This window comes from Patella vulgata, chromosome 6 (genome assembly GCF_932274485.2).
Source record: "Patella vulgata chromosome 6, xgPatVulg1.2, whole genome shotgun sequence".
In the NCBI taxonomy this organism is placed as follows: Eukaryota; Metazoa; Mollusca; class Gastropoda; family Patellidae; genus Patella; species Patella vulgata.
Genome location: NC_065884.2, coordinates 23,573,212 through 23,587,853, shown reverse-complemented (window position 1 = coordinate 23,587,853; position 14,642 = coordinate 23,573,212). Strand labels below are relative to the sequence as shown.

Genomic DNA, 14,642 nt, shown 5'->3' with positions numbered 1-14,642 from the left:
TGCAGAAGTAATTAAAATTGGCTGATTTGATCACAAACGACAAAATAAAATGTTTAAAATGCACAAAGCATCAATCTCAATATTTAAAATGTTCTCATTGTTAAATAACCACATATGAGTAGGTCTGAGCGATTTGCTTTCCATTCTAGAGAGAGAGAGGGGTGGGTATTTACACGCATACGCGTAGGGGTCTTTAGACATGGAAGTTGACAGAAGTCTTGGAGAAGAAAAAAAAACAAGGTTATTAGGAAGGCGATCCTAACCCTTGTAAGACATTAATTGATCGAAATCGCAACATTTGTAATATATGATGTTGAGGTAAACTCGGCATAAAAAAAACTAGATCATTTAGATTCAATGTGGATTCAGTTGAAGGACACTTAAAAGACCTCTTTGGTTTGGAACAAAATAAAATTGACGATTTCAATGGATTTTATGCGTTGTCTTATCAATAAATCCAGTATCAAGATAATACCGTGTGTATGTACCAATGTTGACAGAGTAAGCCTCCTCTAACCAAAATAGTTTTTTTTTGTTAAAGTGTAAAACGTCCACCATAATTAATTAACATAATACACCACAGAACCCCGATTTATAACTTTTATTGGGCCTAAGCCAAAAGGATTTAACTCTTTTCGACACTGCTAAACAATACTTGGACAAATGAAAATGAACTAGCGGTGTTGCTAATTTTGTACTTTCACTTTTATATTTTGTTACCATCAATGCCCCTTGGCCAGCGTCATTCCCCAAAAAAGGTCGTTATAGAACCCCATATACATGGCTATCATCTACTAATTTGTACCTGTTAAGGAATTTGAAAATTCCGAGGAACTTTTTTCGGGGTGTCGAACAGGGATCTCCTGTTTATACTCATCGAGCAACCGTGATTTCTGATTTGTAATAAAGGAAAAGAATGAATGAATGAAATTGGGTTTGACGTCCGATACTTTTCTACACCAACTGGGCTAATGAAGAAGTGAGTACGTCATACAGTGCGTTATGGGGGAAATTTTGCCTTGACAGCATGAGGATTCTTTTACATGAAGGCCAATGTGTACACATGACCTTGGTATTTCGTTCTATTGTTACTTGCCATACCCTTCGTCTTGAACCTCTGACAATTCGAATCCACGCTGGACAATTCCAGAGAACTTTCTCGGCCAACACCGGGATAGCACCTTGTACCTCCTGGATGGTTAGTGATCAATCGCCTTACTAACGGGACCACCGAGACTACCAATAAACAAAAAGTGTGTGGACACGAAGCATTCAGTTAATTACCGTTGTGAAAATCCAACAGGGTTGGCTTTTACAGTTAGACAGATCTTGACATAGTGAAAATTTATTAGTTGTACAACAAACAAAAAAAAAAAATCCCTCCAATGATGTTTAGACTTTAGACCTTTTATTATGACTTCTTCTCATGCTCCTGTGGTGATCTTGATTTATAACGCATACTCAAATATAATATTTTACATTCGAAAAGCAGTTGTCCATTTCACCACGGAGCTTATCGTAGCTATGATTTTGGACCGTGTGCTAAGAATCAAAATTGCCAGGCAAAACCATAATATAAGAGATACTGCCGAGTGTTGCAAGACGAAATAAAAACGAATTGTTTCCTTTAAAAGTTGAATCTTACATGTTTTTATAATTATATAAAGTAAATGTTATGCTGAGTGAATCTGGTTAAAATACAGATCTATATTTCGTTTCATTTTTTTATACTTTCGATGGCCTACACGTCACGTCAGAGGTCATGCGAACGGCAAGTGAGCCTATGACGTAAGACATTTGATTAACCAATCAGCATTAGTGTTACTAGTGGATTACCCACAGTTCCGTGTAAAACACGCCTAAAGTTCGCCGTAACAGACCGTTTCATTGGCTAATACCTCACACTATTCAGAAACACTATACCTCACACTATTCAGAACACGTCAATTATAACAACTCTTCCAGCTCCTAGTGTGGTACAGACAAGTAAAACGAAATTTTGAACTACAAAAACGAAACGAATAGGATCTGTGTTTTAATCAGATTGATGCTGAGTGAAGCTCACCTGAAGACATCTGAATGTATTTTTATAATTAATATGTAAAATAATCGCTGAGTGGCCAATAGATGGAGCAGTCAAAAATATGTTTCGAAATGGATGGATGGTCGACAAAATTAAAGAAGACGGACAGCGTGCACGATGCATATTGTATTTACTATATCCGGAATACTTGATATCATTTAGGCCACACTAATTTGATTTTCTGTTCTTCGGGAACATCTGTTAAAATTTCGCTTCGCGCGAGAAAAAACGCCAGCAAAAAAATCGCTCATCGATAACATAGAAACGGTCGCATTACATTTCGCCGGCGAAAAAGTCGGTCTAATGCAAACGTATCCAGGGAAAGTGCGCACTGACACGCCGCGCAATGCCAACATGGAAAACGGGGTTGCCAGACCCTCCGTCTTGAAAGTCTGACAATGGGAATCCACGCTGAACAATTCCAGGGATAGCACTTTGTACCTCCTGGTTGTTAGTTATCAAGCGCCTTACTCACAGAACTTTGAGTTTTGCAAATGCAACAGGGTTGGCTTTTACAGCTCGACGGATCTTGACATAGTGAAAATAATTTATTAGTTTCGTTTCGATTTTCCCGAAATTCGAGCTCAGCCTTCAGTATGTCGGAATGGTAATATATTTAAACGGTTTTAAAAATCGGGTAAAAATTGTGACCTCTGGAAAGTCCACAAGCTAAAAAAACAGGATTTCTTGTACAATCAGGGGCCATAATCCAGGAAGTTTACAGTCTGATATGCGCGAATATCGACAGGAACCAAGATCTTTGGGTTATAAACAAACATTTCAAGTTTCATCAAAATCGGATAAAAATTGTGACTTCTGGAGGGTTCACCCACAACTTTACACTATTTATGTATAAGGAGCGGCCATTTTCACGAAATTCGAACTCAACTGATATTATGGTGTAACGGTGATATGTTCGAACGTTTTTTTTTTAAATTGGATAAAAATTGTGACCGCAGTGGGATCACAAGATAAAAACGCGATTTTTCGTACAATCAGCGGCCATATTCAGTAAGTTACGATCCGATATTCGTCAATATCGAAAGGGACCAAGATCTTCGGGTTATAAACATGCATTTCAAGTTTCACCAAAATCGGACCTCTAGAAGGTCCACAAATTTGAACTCGGCCTACACTATGGTGTTGCAGTGAGATATTTAAACGGTTTTTGGAATTGGATTTTAAAAATGTAATCTATTGAGGACCACAAGCTAAAAACGCGTTTTTTCGTATAATCAGGGGCCATAATTCAGGATGTTACAATCCGATAAGCGCGAATATGAAAAGGAACCAAGATCTTTGGGTAATAAACATACTTATTAGCATTCCTCCAAATCAGAGAGAGAGAGAGGGAGAGAGAGAGAGAGAGAAATGGGGTTGAACGTCCACTCGACACAAACTAGGTCATTTCGGGACTAACATATGGTTTAATTTTAGTTCAATAATTCGCTTGCGCACAGAGGTCTTTAGCAGTGGGAGGAAACCGGAGGACCTGGAGAAAACCCACGAGGTTGGACAGGCGACCCTACTCCTTGTCACGTACAACCGGGGATTCGAAACCACGCCAGTCGACTCAATGACAGACTTTATGATACAGCACGCGCACCTCCAAATCAGATGAAAATTGTGACCTCTAGAGTGTCCACAATCTAAAAGCGTGAAGTTATGGTTCGATACATGCCAATACCGAAAGGAACCGAGATCATTGGGAGATATACCTATATTTCAAGTTTCGTCAAAATCAGATAAAAATTGTGACCTGTGTCCACAAATAAATTGTTGACGGGCGGACGGACATCCGGACGGACAGGGGCGACGGCATAATACGTCCACATGAAAATGTGGGAGTGTAAAAACTGTTTTGTGGTCAATGTGTCTTTTATAAATTAACCCGCCTAATGTCGGGTAAGTTATGTAAACTTACCCTTTTGACATTCATCGCCATAGAGTAGTTTTAACTCATTGATAGATGACCTCATTGACCATACATAATATGTCGAGGAATTTGGGCTTGTGTACAAACATAAACGTTAACATTCACAGCGTAGGTTTTTTTTAAGTAACTTGCTCCGCGTATCCCTCACAGCCCGAAATATGCGCGAGCAAGATAATCCATACATCGTTTGACCCTGCACGAGGTCACGATACCTCGTAATGTCATCACAGGTTGTTGAGTGAATGAAATATACAGGTTAGAGACAGTAAATAAACGCCCAGCATCCTAAAGGAAAAACGTGACTAGGTTCCAACTGGCTCCGCAATGAATCTTATCCATTCGGACTAATAACTGTTAGTATAACTTATCTGCATACGTAAATCAACATGTTTATCTGACTATAAAAATAAATTAGCCTGTACACAAAGATGTGACAAGCCTTCTTTTTACACCTATGTTTTAATTGATGATACGAACGTATTTTATTGAACTATTTCTCCTTCATAGGGGAGCCGCGGTGGCTCAGTGGGTAAGGTGCTGGGTTCTATCCCGGTGTTGGTCGAGAAAGTTCCCCAGGATTGGGAGAGTGGTTAGATCGAGTACCGCATCTTCACCAGCAGGTGCAGAATCCCAAATCTCCTGCCACCCAAACATACAGTAAGATAACGGTGTATTTTCCACATTATTGATTTATTATTTGAGTAGGCTTATTGGCATCGCGTATTTAAAAGGAAGCCGCGGTGGCTTAGTAAGTAAAACAATGGCTCGCTAACCAGGAGGTCTCGAGTTGGCCGAGAAAGTTTCTCGAGATTTTTCGGCGTGGTCCCACCTTATCAATAGTGCCTTTCGTATTTAAACGGGATCAGTAAATTTTCACCAAGTCAGACGCTTGCTCGCTAATAACCAGGTCTCGGGTTCATCGAGAAAGTTTCTTGAGATTTCCCGGCATGGCTCCCCCTTGTCAGTGGTGCAAGGACAGTGTCTAGTCGTTCGGATGGGTCGAACGACTAGAGGTCCCGTGTACAAATTGGCGTGCACGTAAAAGATTACATAACAGTTTGAATTAGAAAAAAGAGTATGCCATAGAGCAACTGCCCGGGCAAAATTTCCCTCATAGCACACTGTACGGCGCATGCCCGTCTTAATTATCCCAGTCAGTGCAGAAAAGTAGGACGTTAAACCCCATTTTATTTTTGTGTATGTAAAACGAAGACTGACGATGGAAGTCCCCGCCATCCTTTTACTATAGTCATAAGTGCACAAAAGTCATAAATTCATTTATAAAAAAAATCTCCAAAGCGAACACGAGAATATCTTCTTGTTCTAGGTTTTATTTTTCAACTGAACTTTTAAATATCCTTATCACTGGATAGTGTCAAAACATCCGGATTATGAAAGATATTAAATTGGGTTTAATGTCCTACTATTCTGTACCAAAAGGAGCTAACGAAACTTGGCATGCACCATCACACTGGACTAACAAGGGCGTTTCAGTGTGGTTTACCTTGTCAAATGTGTAGGACGGAAGGCCCGGCAAGGAACCGCGTCTAGTCGTTCTGATGGGTCGATAAACCGAGGTCTCGTGTACACATTGGCGTACACGCAAAAGAGCCCTTGACAATTGCATGGTATTCGAAATCAGAGTAGACCATAGCGCCGCTGTCCGGACAAATTTCCCCTATAGCACACTGCATGGAGTATGCCCATCTTCACAAGCCAGAAAGTAAAACGATAACGCAATTTCATTTCATTTAAACATACATTATGCAAGAGCTAAATCTGCCTATTGCAAGTCTTTATTTAAGCTTCAGATGTTATAGAAATTATTAATTAGACCTTTATTTACACGGCAAGCTTAAAATCAACTTTGTAGTCCCACAGATGGCTTGGATACAGTTTGGGTTTAAACAGTCGTCCATTTAAAATTAAATCAATAAATAGCGGACCAAGCTAACGTTTACCGTTAGTCGCTGATGTCACTACCGGAAACTGGTGATGAAAGGCCTGTCAAGTGAGGCAGCCATTGAGCATGTTACTTGATAATCGAGAATATGTGTGTGGAGTTGTCGTCTGTCAATCAAAGGATCGCCAATTCTCATAAACGGTGCAGACACAATTTATGCCTATTTCTAGTCCAAACTTCCAACAGTGACAATTCCGTAATTTGACTGAAATTTTCAACATTTTCTTTTTTTATCATCTATTTTTGAATTATTATAGCAAGAATGGTTAACTCTTCATAAAACTCTTAACTAATGTATCTTTAATTTGTGTTATCTAAAAAGGTTTGTGAGTTATTAGCTTACGGTATCACGTAATAGCAGTTCCAGGCGGCGAAGGCGCTTTAAAGAAACAGTCTTAGATATATATTGTCAACGAAACAGGTTGTGAGTGAAAAGCTCTGTCTTGCATAACTATCGCAACCTCTGTAACCCCGTAATACTCTTCGCAAGAAACTAAATATTTAAGTTTTCGTATGCGGTTGGCCAGAAGTCATACCCTCCTCCCCAATATGCCTCCTACAGAATAACCCTGTCAAAATGTGTCAAATGTATAGTAGTAAGAAAGATAGATTGGCAGGCAACGAAACCTACGCCCACTGCTAAATCGTCCAAGCTGTCGACAAGGCTTGTCGCAGATTTATTCTTTTGTAGGTAATTGGTGAGGGGGGGGGGGGGCATTTTCAAGACAATTTCATACAGATCAGATTATAATTTTTGTCGTTTGAGAGTTCACAAGGTTCTACAAACTGAAACAAGGGCCTCAACTCTGGAAGTAATTTACAGAAAGTTTTGAAACTTGACAGGCTTTTTCGTTTTACTAATTTAAATAATGCATATAAATTTCATACAGATCGGATGATAACTTTTGTCATCCGAACGTTCACAAGGTTCGCTAATCTAAATGGTGCATATTAATTTCATGCAGATTGGAAGATAGCTTTCGTCGTTAGAGCGTATAAATTTCATACATATCGGATGATAACTTTTATCAATCGAGGATTAACAAGGTGCAACAAAGTGAAACAAGGGTCATAAGTCTAGATGTAATTAACGAAAATTGCTGAAATACAATAGGATTCTTCAATAACTAATCTAAATGACGCATATAAATTTTATACAGATCGGCAGATAACTTTTGATGTTAGAGCGTTCACAAGGTGCAACAAAGTGAAACAAGGGCCATAAGTCTGGAAGTAATTAACAGAAATTAAATAGGATTCTTCATCTCGCTAATGTAAACAATATATATCAATTTAAAAATAATCGGATAGCTTTTGGCGTTAAGACAGTTCACAAGAAATTGTGGACGACGGATGGACGGGGGCGACGGCAATATACGTTCACATTTCCATGTATAAAAACGAAGCAGTTTATTCATTAGATTAATTTAACTTATTGGCTCTTTTGACCCAACGTTTTGGTGGGCATGTATCAATACCATGTGTGTGTATCTATGTATGAATGTTCGCATATCACGCTTCGTGGCCGCGATCCACCCCACATAATGTGGTATCAAATTAACCAGCATGATCCCGTGAATGTTTTAGGCCCCTGGAGAAGCCGGGTATCCTGCTTGTTTACAATAAAATGCAAAACCACGAACCAGTTGTCATTAGATATACATGTGAATACGCGGCATCGCCCGGGACCCAAATTCACGGGGTCGTGCTGGTTAATTTGATACCACATAATGTGGGGGTGGAGCGAGAGAGAGCGAGAGTGCGAGAACCTTGTCACTTCGGAACTAACACACGGTTCAATTTTATTTGTGCGTTGGGGCCTTTTGCAATGAGAGAAGAAAACCCACGATGTTGGACAGGCGACTCCTACTCCTTGCCACGTACAAGCTTGGAATCGAAATCTAAGCCCTCGCGTTAAAACATCCCACCATCCAACCCCCTCTTTCAATTTTCATCTCATCATTATACGATCGCCTACCTAATCCCTGGTTTCTTTAGGAACGGTCTCTGATCGGACGATCAGAGGCCTTCATAAAGTAACTACCTAACCCAGTGAGTTTTCTCTTTGTCAGGGAGCCACGGTGGCTGGTTGCGTGTTCGATCTCTGCATTGGCCGAGGAAGTTCATCGGAATTTTCGGGGGTGGTTTCCCCTTGTCAGTGGTGCAGGACGGCGGGTCTGACTAGGACAGCTGTCTAGTCGTTCGGATGGTATGCACGTACAAATGCACATAAAAGATCCCTTGGCAGCTGGAATTCGATATAAGAGTAAGCACTGTATGACGTATGCCCGTCTTCATTATTCCAGTCGGAGCAGAACAGTAGGATGTTAAACCCCATTTCATTTTTTATCCTGGTCAACCCCAAACTGCATGCAAGCGAATAAAGATATAGCATGTTAGTCCCACAATTTCACCCGCGACAATTTTCGAATCATGTAAAAGGGAGATAACTCCAATATATAACGTTGATCAAATGGAGGCAGACCACCATTAATTTCCTCATTGACTTCAATGTTAATTCTGGCCTCTTTGCCCACCTCCAACTTTTCCCCAAATTTTCGTTGGGCTGAATGCTTTTCACTACAGACAGAGGAACAAATTGTCATGTCTTTGTACTAAAATTTGTATGACGTTGACCACCAACTGGTCTAACTCCAGCAAAATAAATTGTACATAACACATAGAAGTCATTTTTGGGAGAAAAGGGTTAAAAAAAAAGGAAATATTGATTAACCCAATAAATATAGTTTTGTCCTTTGCACATGAGAACCTTATAAGGCCATGTGTGAAATGGTTATTATATACCAAACACCGCCCCATCAGCACTTAGTTTTTCTATCATTTGTAAAAATTTTCATACAATTTGGATTAGATTAAAAAGGTGAAATTAATATACAATAGTATGTTTTTATGCACAATGTCTAGTCTATTTGTTTCACGTGTTAAAGCTTTGGTAAACTCTGGAACCAACACCTCTACTCTTGTTGAGGTCTTTCTCTTTCAGCATATGGTGTCACATTCAGCATATTTCTACTAACACTATAACTCAATGATTCCTTGGATTTTTCACCCCAACACAGGTCTTCTTCATCGACTATCATTTGCTGAGATTCCTCTGATGTAAATTCAGAGATTTTATTTATATTAATATCTGTGTTACTAGAAAACATTTCATCTGCCTCATCCCACTCAATAATGTCTTCATGGTCTGTCAGAACAATGTCATCTTCTTCTTTTTCTGTGTCCTCATCGGAGCCAAATCTTTTTCTTTTTTTCCTCATGTACACAAGTCTTCTTATTTTAGCTGTATTTAGAACTGGCCTCTTATCAATTTGAATACAACTCACAGAAAATCCAAGCTTGGATAGAATCCGGAATCCTTCCTTTTTAAGGTTACAACTGTACATAGCAACAGCTACATATTCTTGTAACATATTTAGTTTCAGAGATCGAGAATGAAAGAGAATTGACAATGCTGAGCATACTTTTGGACTTTGAAAACGTTTGGTGAAATTAGATGTTGCTGCGGAACAAACACATTTCCACAGAGTTGGTGTCCATGTTTCAAATTCCTTTTGCATTACTTTGATGTCAAAGCTTTCAAAATCAAAAATTGGTGTCTTATTTATTTCAATAAGTCTTGCCTTATTTCGAGCATATTCTTTGGCTTCTGTTTTTATTAATGTCGAAAGCCCTTTTGTGCTTGCTTCAAAAATATAGTCAACATCAGACTTCAAAAGAAGTTGGAGAGTTTTGCTAATGTTTCCATCTGCAAGACATTTCACAATGGGCATTAAGTCCTTCAACATCTTTATGGACTTAAACTTTACCAATTTAAATCGTGTAGGTCTTAAAGAATTACATAGTAGTAAACTATTATTTTGTTTTGGAGAACTGAATGTTTGTGATGGGGAATGAAATGATTGAGCTATACATGTTTGTTGATTCAATGGAGATGTCTCACTACTTTTGTTAAAACAGTTTATGATTGGTGATGATTTATTAACAGTATGTGTGCCAGGGGTATGTTTACTGTGTGTTGTATCTGGTTTATTGGATAGGTTTTGAATCGGCATGCTAATATCTGGCATGGTTGAAGTTTGCTGAATGACAATAACATTTGTATCTGGCATGATGAGTGTTTGTTCTCTTGTTATGACATTAGGTGGCATGATACTAACATTATCTTGTTGATTTAGAATACTGGCTTGCTTGATGATACTGCTTCTACCTTGTTGACTTGTTATGACATTAGGTGGCATGATACTAACATTATCTTGTTGATTTACCATACTGGCTTGCTTGATGATACTGCTAATAACTTGTTGACTTGACACTGGTTTAACACCAGATAACATGACACTTGTATTAGTTTGTTGACTTAAGCCATGATTTATAATAGATGGAGTAATTTTGTTATTATTTTGTACATTTGACTCAGACTGTAGATCATCTTGCATAACAGTAGTAATATTTTGTTGGTCTGTCACAGATTTTATATTAACTGGCTGAACACTATTATTATTTTGTTGGTCTGATACAGGTATTATATTAACTGGCTTAACAGTAATAATATTTTGTTGGTTTGACATAGGTTTTATAGTATATACCGGCTTAACAGTATTAATATTTTGTTGGTTTGACATAGGTTTTATACTAACCGGCATAACAGCAATATTTTGCTGATTTGAAGCAGGTTTTATTTTAACTGTGGTGATACTGTTATTATTTTGCTTTGGTTTAGATGCGTTATTAACTGATATGATGCTTTTATTGTTTGGATTTGGAGCAGGTTGTTTAGGAGACACGAACTGGATATTTTTTTGATGATCTGGCTTGACACTGAAGTTAACCTGTTTATTTAATATCGACACTAAATTAGCTGGACGGATACGGACAGTATTTTGCTCACTGGCCATTGTATTCGGTGGTCTGATGATGTTGATAGTTTTATCTTGTAAACTGTAATTAGTAGTAATGGATGGCCTTTTGTTGACAGTATCTTGTTGACTGGATACAGATGTTGATGCAATATTGTTAAGATTTTGTTCTATGGGTTCTAATTTGACAAGCGGGAGCTGTGGCTGCACCATTGAAACTTTGCAATCTGATGCAGTTCTATCCACATCTGATGGAATTCTCGGCTTTTTTTCTAAAAAGAAATAAATCAATCAATGCGTAAACACGTAAATACATAACTGTATAGCATAAAACAATTGAACAATAATTGTAGAACATCTACCTGAAATACCTGTGTAACAAAAACTACATAGCAAAATTATGTTGCACCCTTAATACATTGCACTTTCTTACAACAGGTTAAAATTACTGACAACCAAACTAACAAACCATGACAAGAATATTTTACACACTGAGCTAAGTCGCTAATATTCGGGACCTAGAAATTGACACAAATGGGTCGCAACGCATACAATAATGTAATATGAATGTATATAAATTGATTTACATTCAATCGTTTCTGTTTTTACTCATTTTTACTGTAATTTGTAATCAGTTAGGTTCGGCGAAATACACCAGTATTCTCAATCGAATTTCAATTTTTTGGGCATGCTCTTCAGATAAGAATATAGCGTCACCGTTTGACATGACAGACTTGTGGAATATGCCTAGCCTAGTTTTTCGAGTCCCTTATTACAAATAGAGCTGAAACGCATTATGGTACACGATTCGTGTACCAATTGTAAAATGTTTATTTTGTCTTAAATATTAGATATCAGAAGGTTATCTTTTCCCGGTAAGATCACAACATCAATGTTGATTTAAAACGACAAATAAATCGTGTTTTCAATGTGGAGGATTTTGGATGATATTGAGTTAGAGACTTAGCTACTTTAAGGCTGCGTTTAAAAATGTCTTTGTCATCTAGGATCAGAAAATTGCAGAGATATGTTTTCTATCATCACAAATCTATTTTGCAAAAATATATGTTTTTGTATCCTTTTACCAGTTGTGGATGCCATGCATGAGGCAGAGTATGGGAAGTCCACAAAGCTTTTTGATTTATTATTTACTTATCAGTGTAATGTTGACCAATTAAGAGAAAATACAGTGTAAATAATAGGTGTCGACCATGTCGCACGCACAGCAGAGTAGGCATATGCACATTTTTTTTAAACATCTGATACTACAACATCAGTTTCTTTGATATGTTGCTCTAGAGTCTAAAGAACACCATACCTTTTTAATTTGTACATACTTTGCCTAGAAATGACTTTAAGCATCAACAGTACTAAATTACATTGTATTGCACTCTTAACACACTCATCAACAAATCCTGTTAAAATCTTCCAGAAACCGTGTAATAGACCTTGAAATATCTTTAAGCTTGTATCAGTGTTGGATTAATTAATTGATATGATCTATCTCAAATCATGCATAAAATTTAACATGAACCTCCTCAATTTAAAGTAGCTAACTCAATATCATCAAAAATCTTCGACATTGAAAACATGAATTATTTGTCAATTCAAATCAACATTGGTCTTGTGATCTTACAGGGAAAAGATCCAATATTCAAGACAAAATAAACATTTTACCATTGGTACACGAATCGTGTACCATAATGCGTTTCAGCGCCATTTGGAACAAGGGACTCAAAGAACAGGGCTAGATATATTCCACAAGTCATGTCAAATGGTGACGCTATATTCTTATCTGGAGAGCATGCGCAATAAATACCATCAGTGTAGAGGACTGGAAAAACCTGACACTAAAGATTGCCATTCACATGAGACTTCTGGCGTATTTCACCGAACATAACTGATTAGAAATTACAGTAAAAATAGAAACGATTGAATGTAAATCAGTTTATATACATTCATATTACATTATTATATGCGTTGCGACCCATTTTTGTCAATTTCTAGGTCCCAAATATTACCGATTTAGCTCCTTTAAACTGTAATTTGACTTTGTTTGACATGTGTAATAAATCAAACTTTTTCCAAAGAGTTAAGGCACTACCCCACTTATAATGTTTAAATTAATATTTTTCAAAAAAACAATTCACCTGAACTCGAGCTATCAATATTGATGGACATTGTTAGTGCATTGTACGGTTTAGTGGTTTTACTTTTCGTACTTCTATCTTCAAACATGAACTTTTTATGTGGCAGATCTAATTCGTGGAAGGTTTTGTAATCTATGAAGCACTGGGATAATTCTTTAATTTCATTTATCAAATTTTGTAGTTTTACTCTCCACACTTTAACCTTCCTTAATTTTTTGTGGCAGCCAGAGCAAACAAATGCACCAATGTTTTCTGGAACATCAAAGTCTTTCAAAAAAAATTCTGTTACCAGATCGAATGATGCCCCCTTTACATATGAGCATGGATCATTGTAATAATTAATGACATCCACATTCTTTAGAATGTAATATCTATCTTGGCTGTCACAGCCGCAGCAGGCACATACGGTTTGGTTTGGAACAACAACGCTCTCAGTCGGAATAGCTTCAGTCGACATTTTTTATTTTTCTCTGTGACAATCAGAAACTTTGAAATCTTTTCATTGTTATAAATTGTGAGAAATTGTGAGTTTTTCTTGAAAATCCATCAACATTGAAAGTTACTTCCCCTTATCCCATGTAGTCTCGCCCAACAGGATTCACATTGGTCTCGTTAATCCAGACTGTCTCAATAAAAATGTCTAGGAAGAGGCGGTGGCGGCGGATGGGGGGTGGGGGTGGGGGCGATAATTATTTCTCTTAACCTACACGTACAGTTCTATGCCTACACGGTCCACTATTTACCCCAAATCCAAACCAACTTTGATTACCACCAAAAAACTGTTTTTACTTTGAAGGTAACACACGTTTACATGCATGGGGTATCTTTATACTTATATAGTCCTATGCATAATGTAAAGAATTATCCATATTCCCTGAAATCCCCCCCCCCCATTTTTTTTTTAGTTCTTTTTTAAAATAGTTCTCAGAAAAAAACAGAGGATAAAATCAAGAAAGACAACTCTTATTGTCATCGCAGTGATTATGGAGTCAGACTATTAATTATCTCCCCATTGACTTTAATGTTAAATCCATGATATTTCTTGATCTATAACATTTTTTGAGAAATCCCGATGACCTTAATCTTTATAACCACAAAAAGCAATACGTAAAAATTTTAAAAATGTTTGGGTAAATCTATGGACCCAACTTTAAGCCCCAACATGCCAAAAAGATTACATGTCTAGAGTTTAAAATTACACAATCTCCAGTAGACCCTACTTTTATTATTCCAAAAATTATCTTGGTCCAATAATTATTCGTTTAATATATATATATATATATATAGAAATAAAGGTTAAAAATGCCTAAAGAAAGTATATTATTATACTATTGTTTAATTATCTACATGTTTCGCCTGAGCTTGTCAAGACATAATAACAATAACAATGACGTGACGTCATGGAAGAATAAACATACAATAATATAATAATAATGAAGTAGATAATATATAATATATAGCATAATATTGTAATTATTTTGAAATGTTTAATTTGGGTTTGAATCCAGCCCAATACAATCTTCATGAAGTCTTTACATTAAAATAGTAACATATATTTGACTTTTGAATTTGTCTGTGATGTCACGAATTGGACGTTAAGCCCCAAGAACGAACTTAACTTTTGAAGTAT

The 14,642-nt window shown here is 37.2% G+C and overlaps 1 protein-coding gene across 1 annotated transcript; it reads right to left on the bottom strand.

The window, feature by feature from the left end:
* Nucleotides 1-5,588: 5,588 nt before the first annotated feature.
* On the bottom strand, nucleotides 5,589-13,569 carry LOC126823889 (uncharacterized). Its single transcript, XM_050552944.2, has 2 exons — nucleotides 13,013-13,569; nucleotides 5,589-11,134 (listed from the first exon to the last, which is right to left on the bottom strand). Exons 1-2 carry the CDS (start codon nucleotides 13,467-13,469, stop codon nucleotides 8,958-8,960), a joined length of 2,634 nt encoding a protein of 877 aa, XP_050408901.2. The 5' UTR covers nucleotides 13,470-13,569; the 3' UTR covers nucleotides 5,589-8,957.
* Nucleotides 13,570-14,642: the final 1,073 nt, after the last annotated feature.

Coding starts and splice junctions, on each gene's coding strand:
- LOC126823889 (XM_050552944.2), bottom strand. CDS start 13,469: ATGTCGACTGAAGCTATTCCGACTGAGAGCGTTGTTGTTCCAAACCAA. Junction 11,135..13,012: donor TATTGATAGCTCGAGTTCAG/GTGAATTGTTTT, acceptor ATTTCTTTTTAG/AAAAAAAGCCGAGAATTCCA.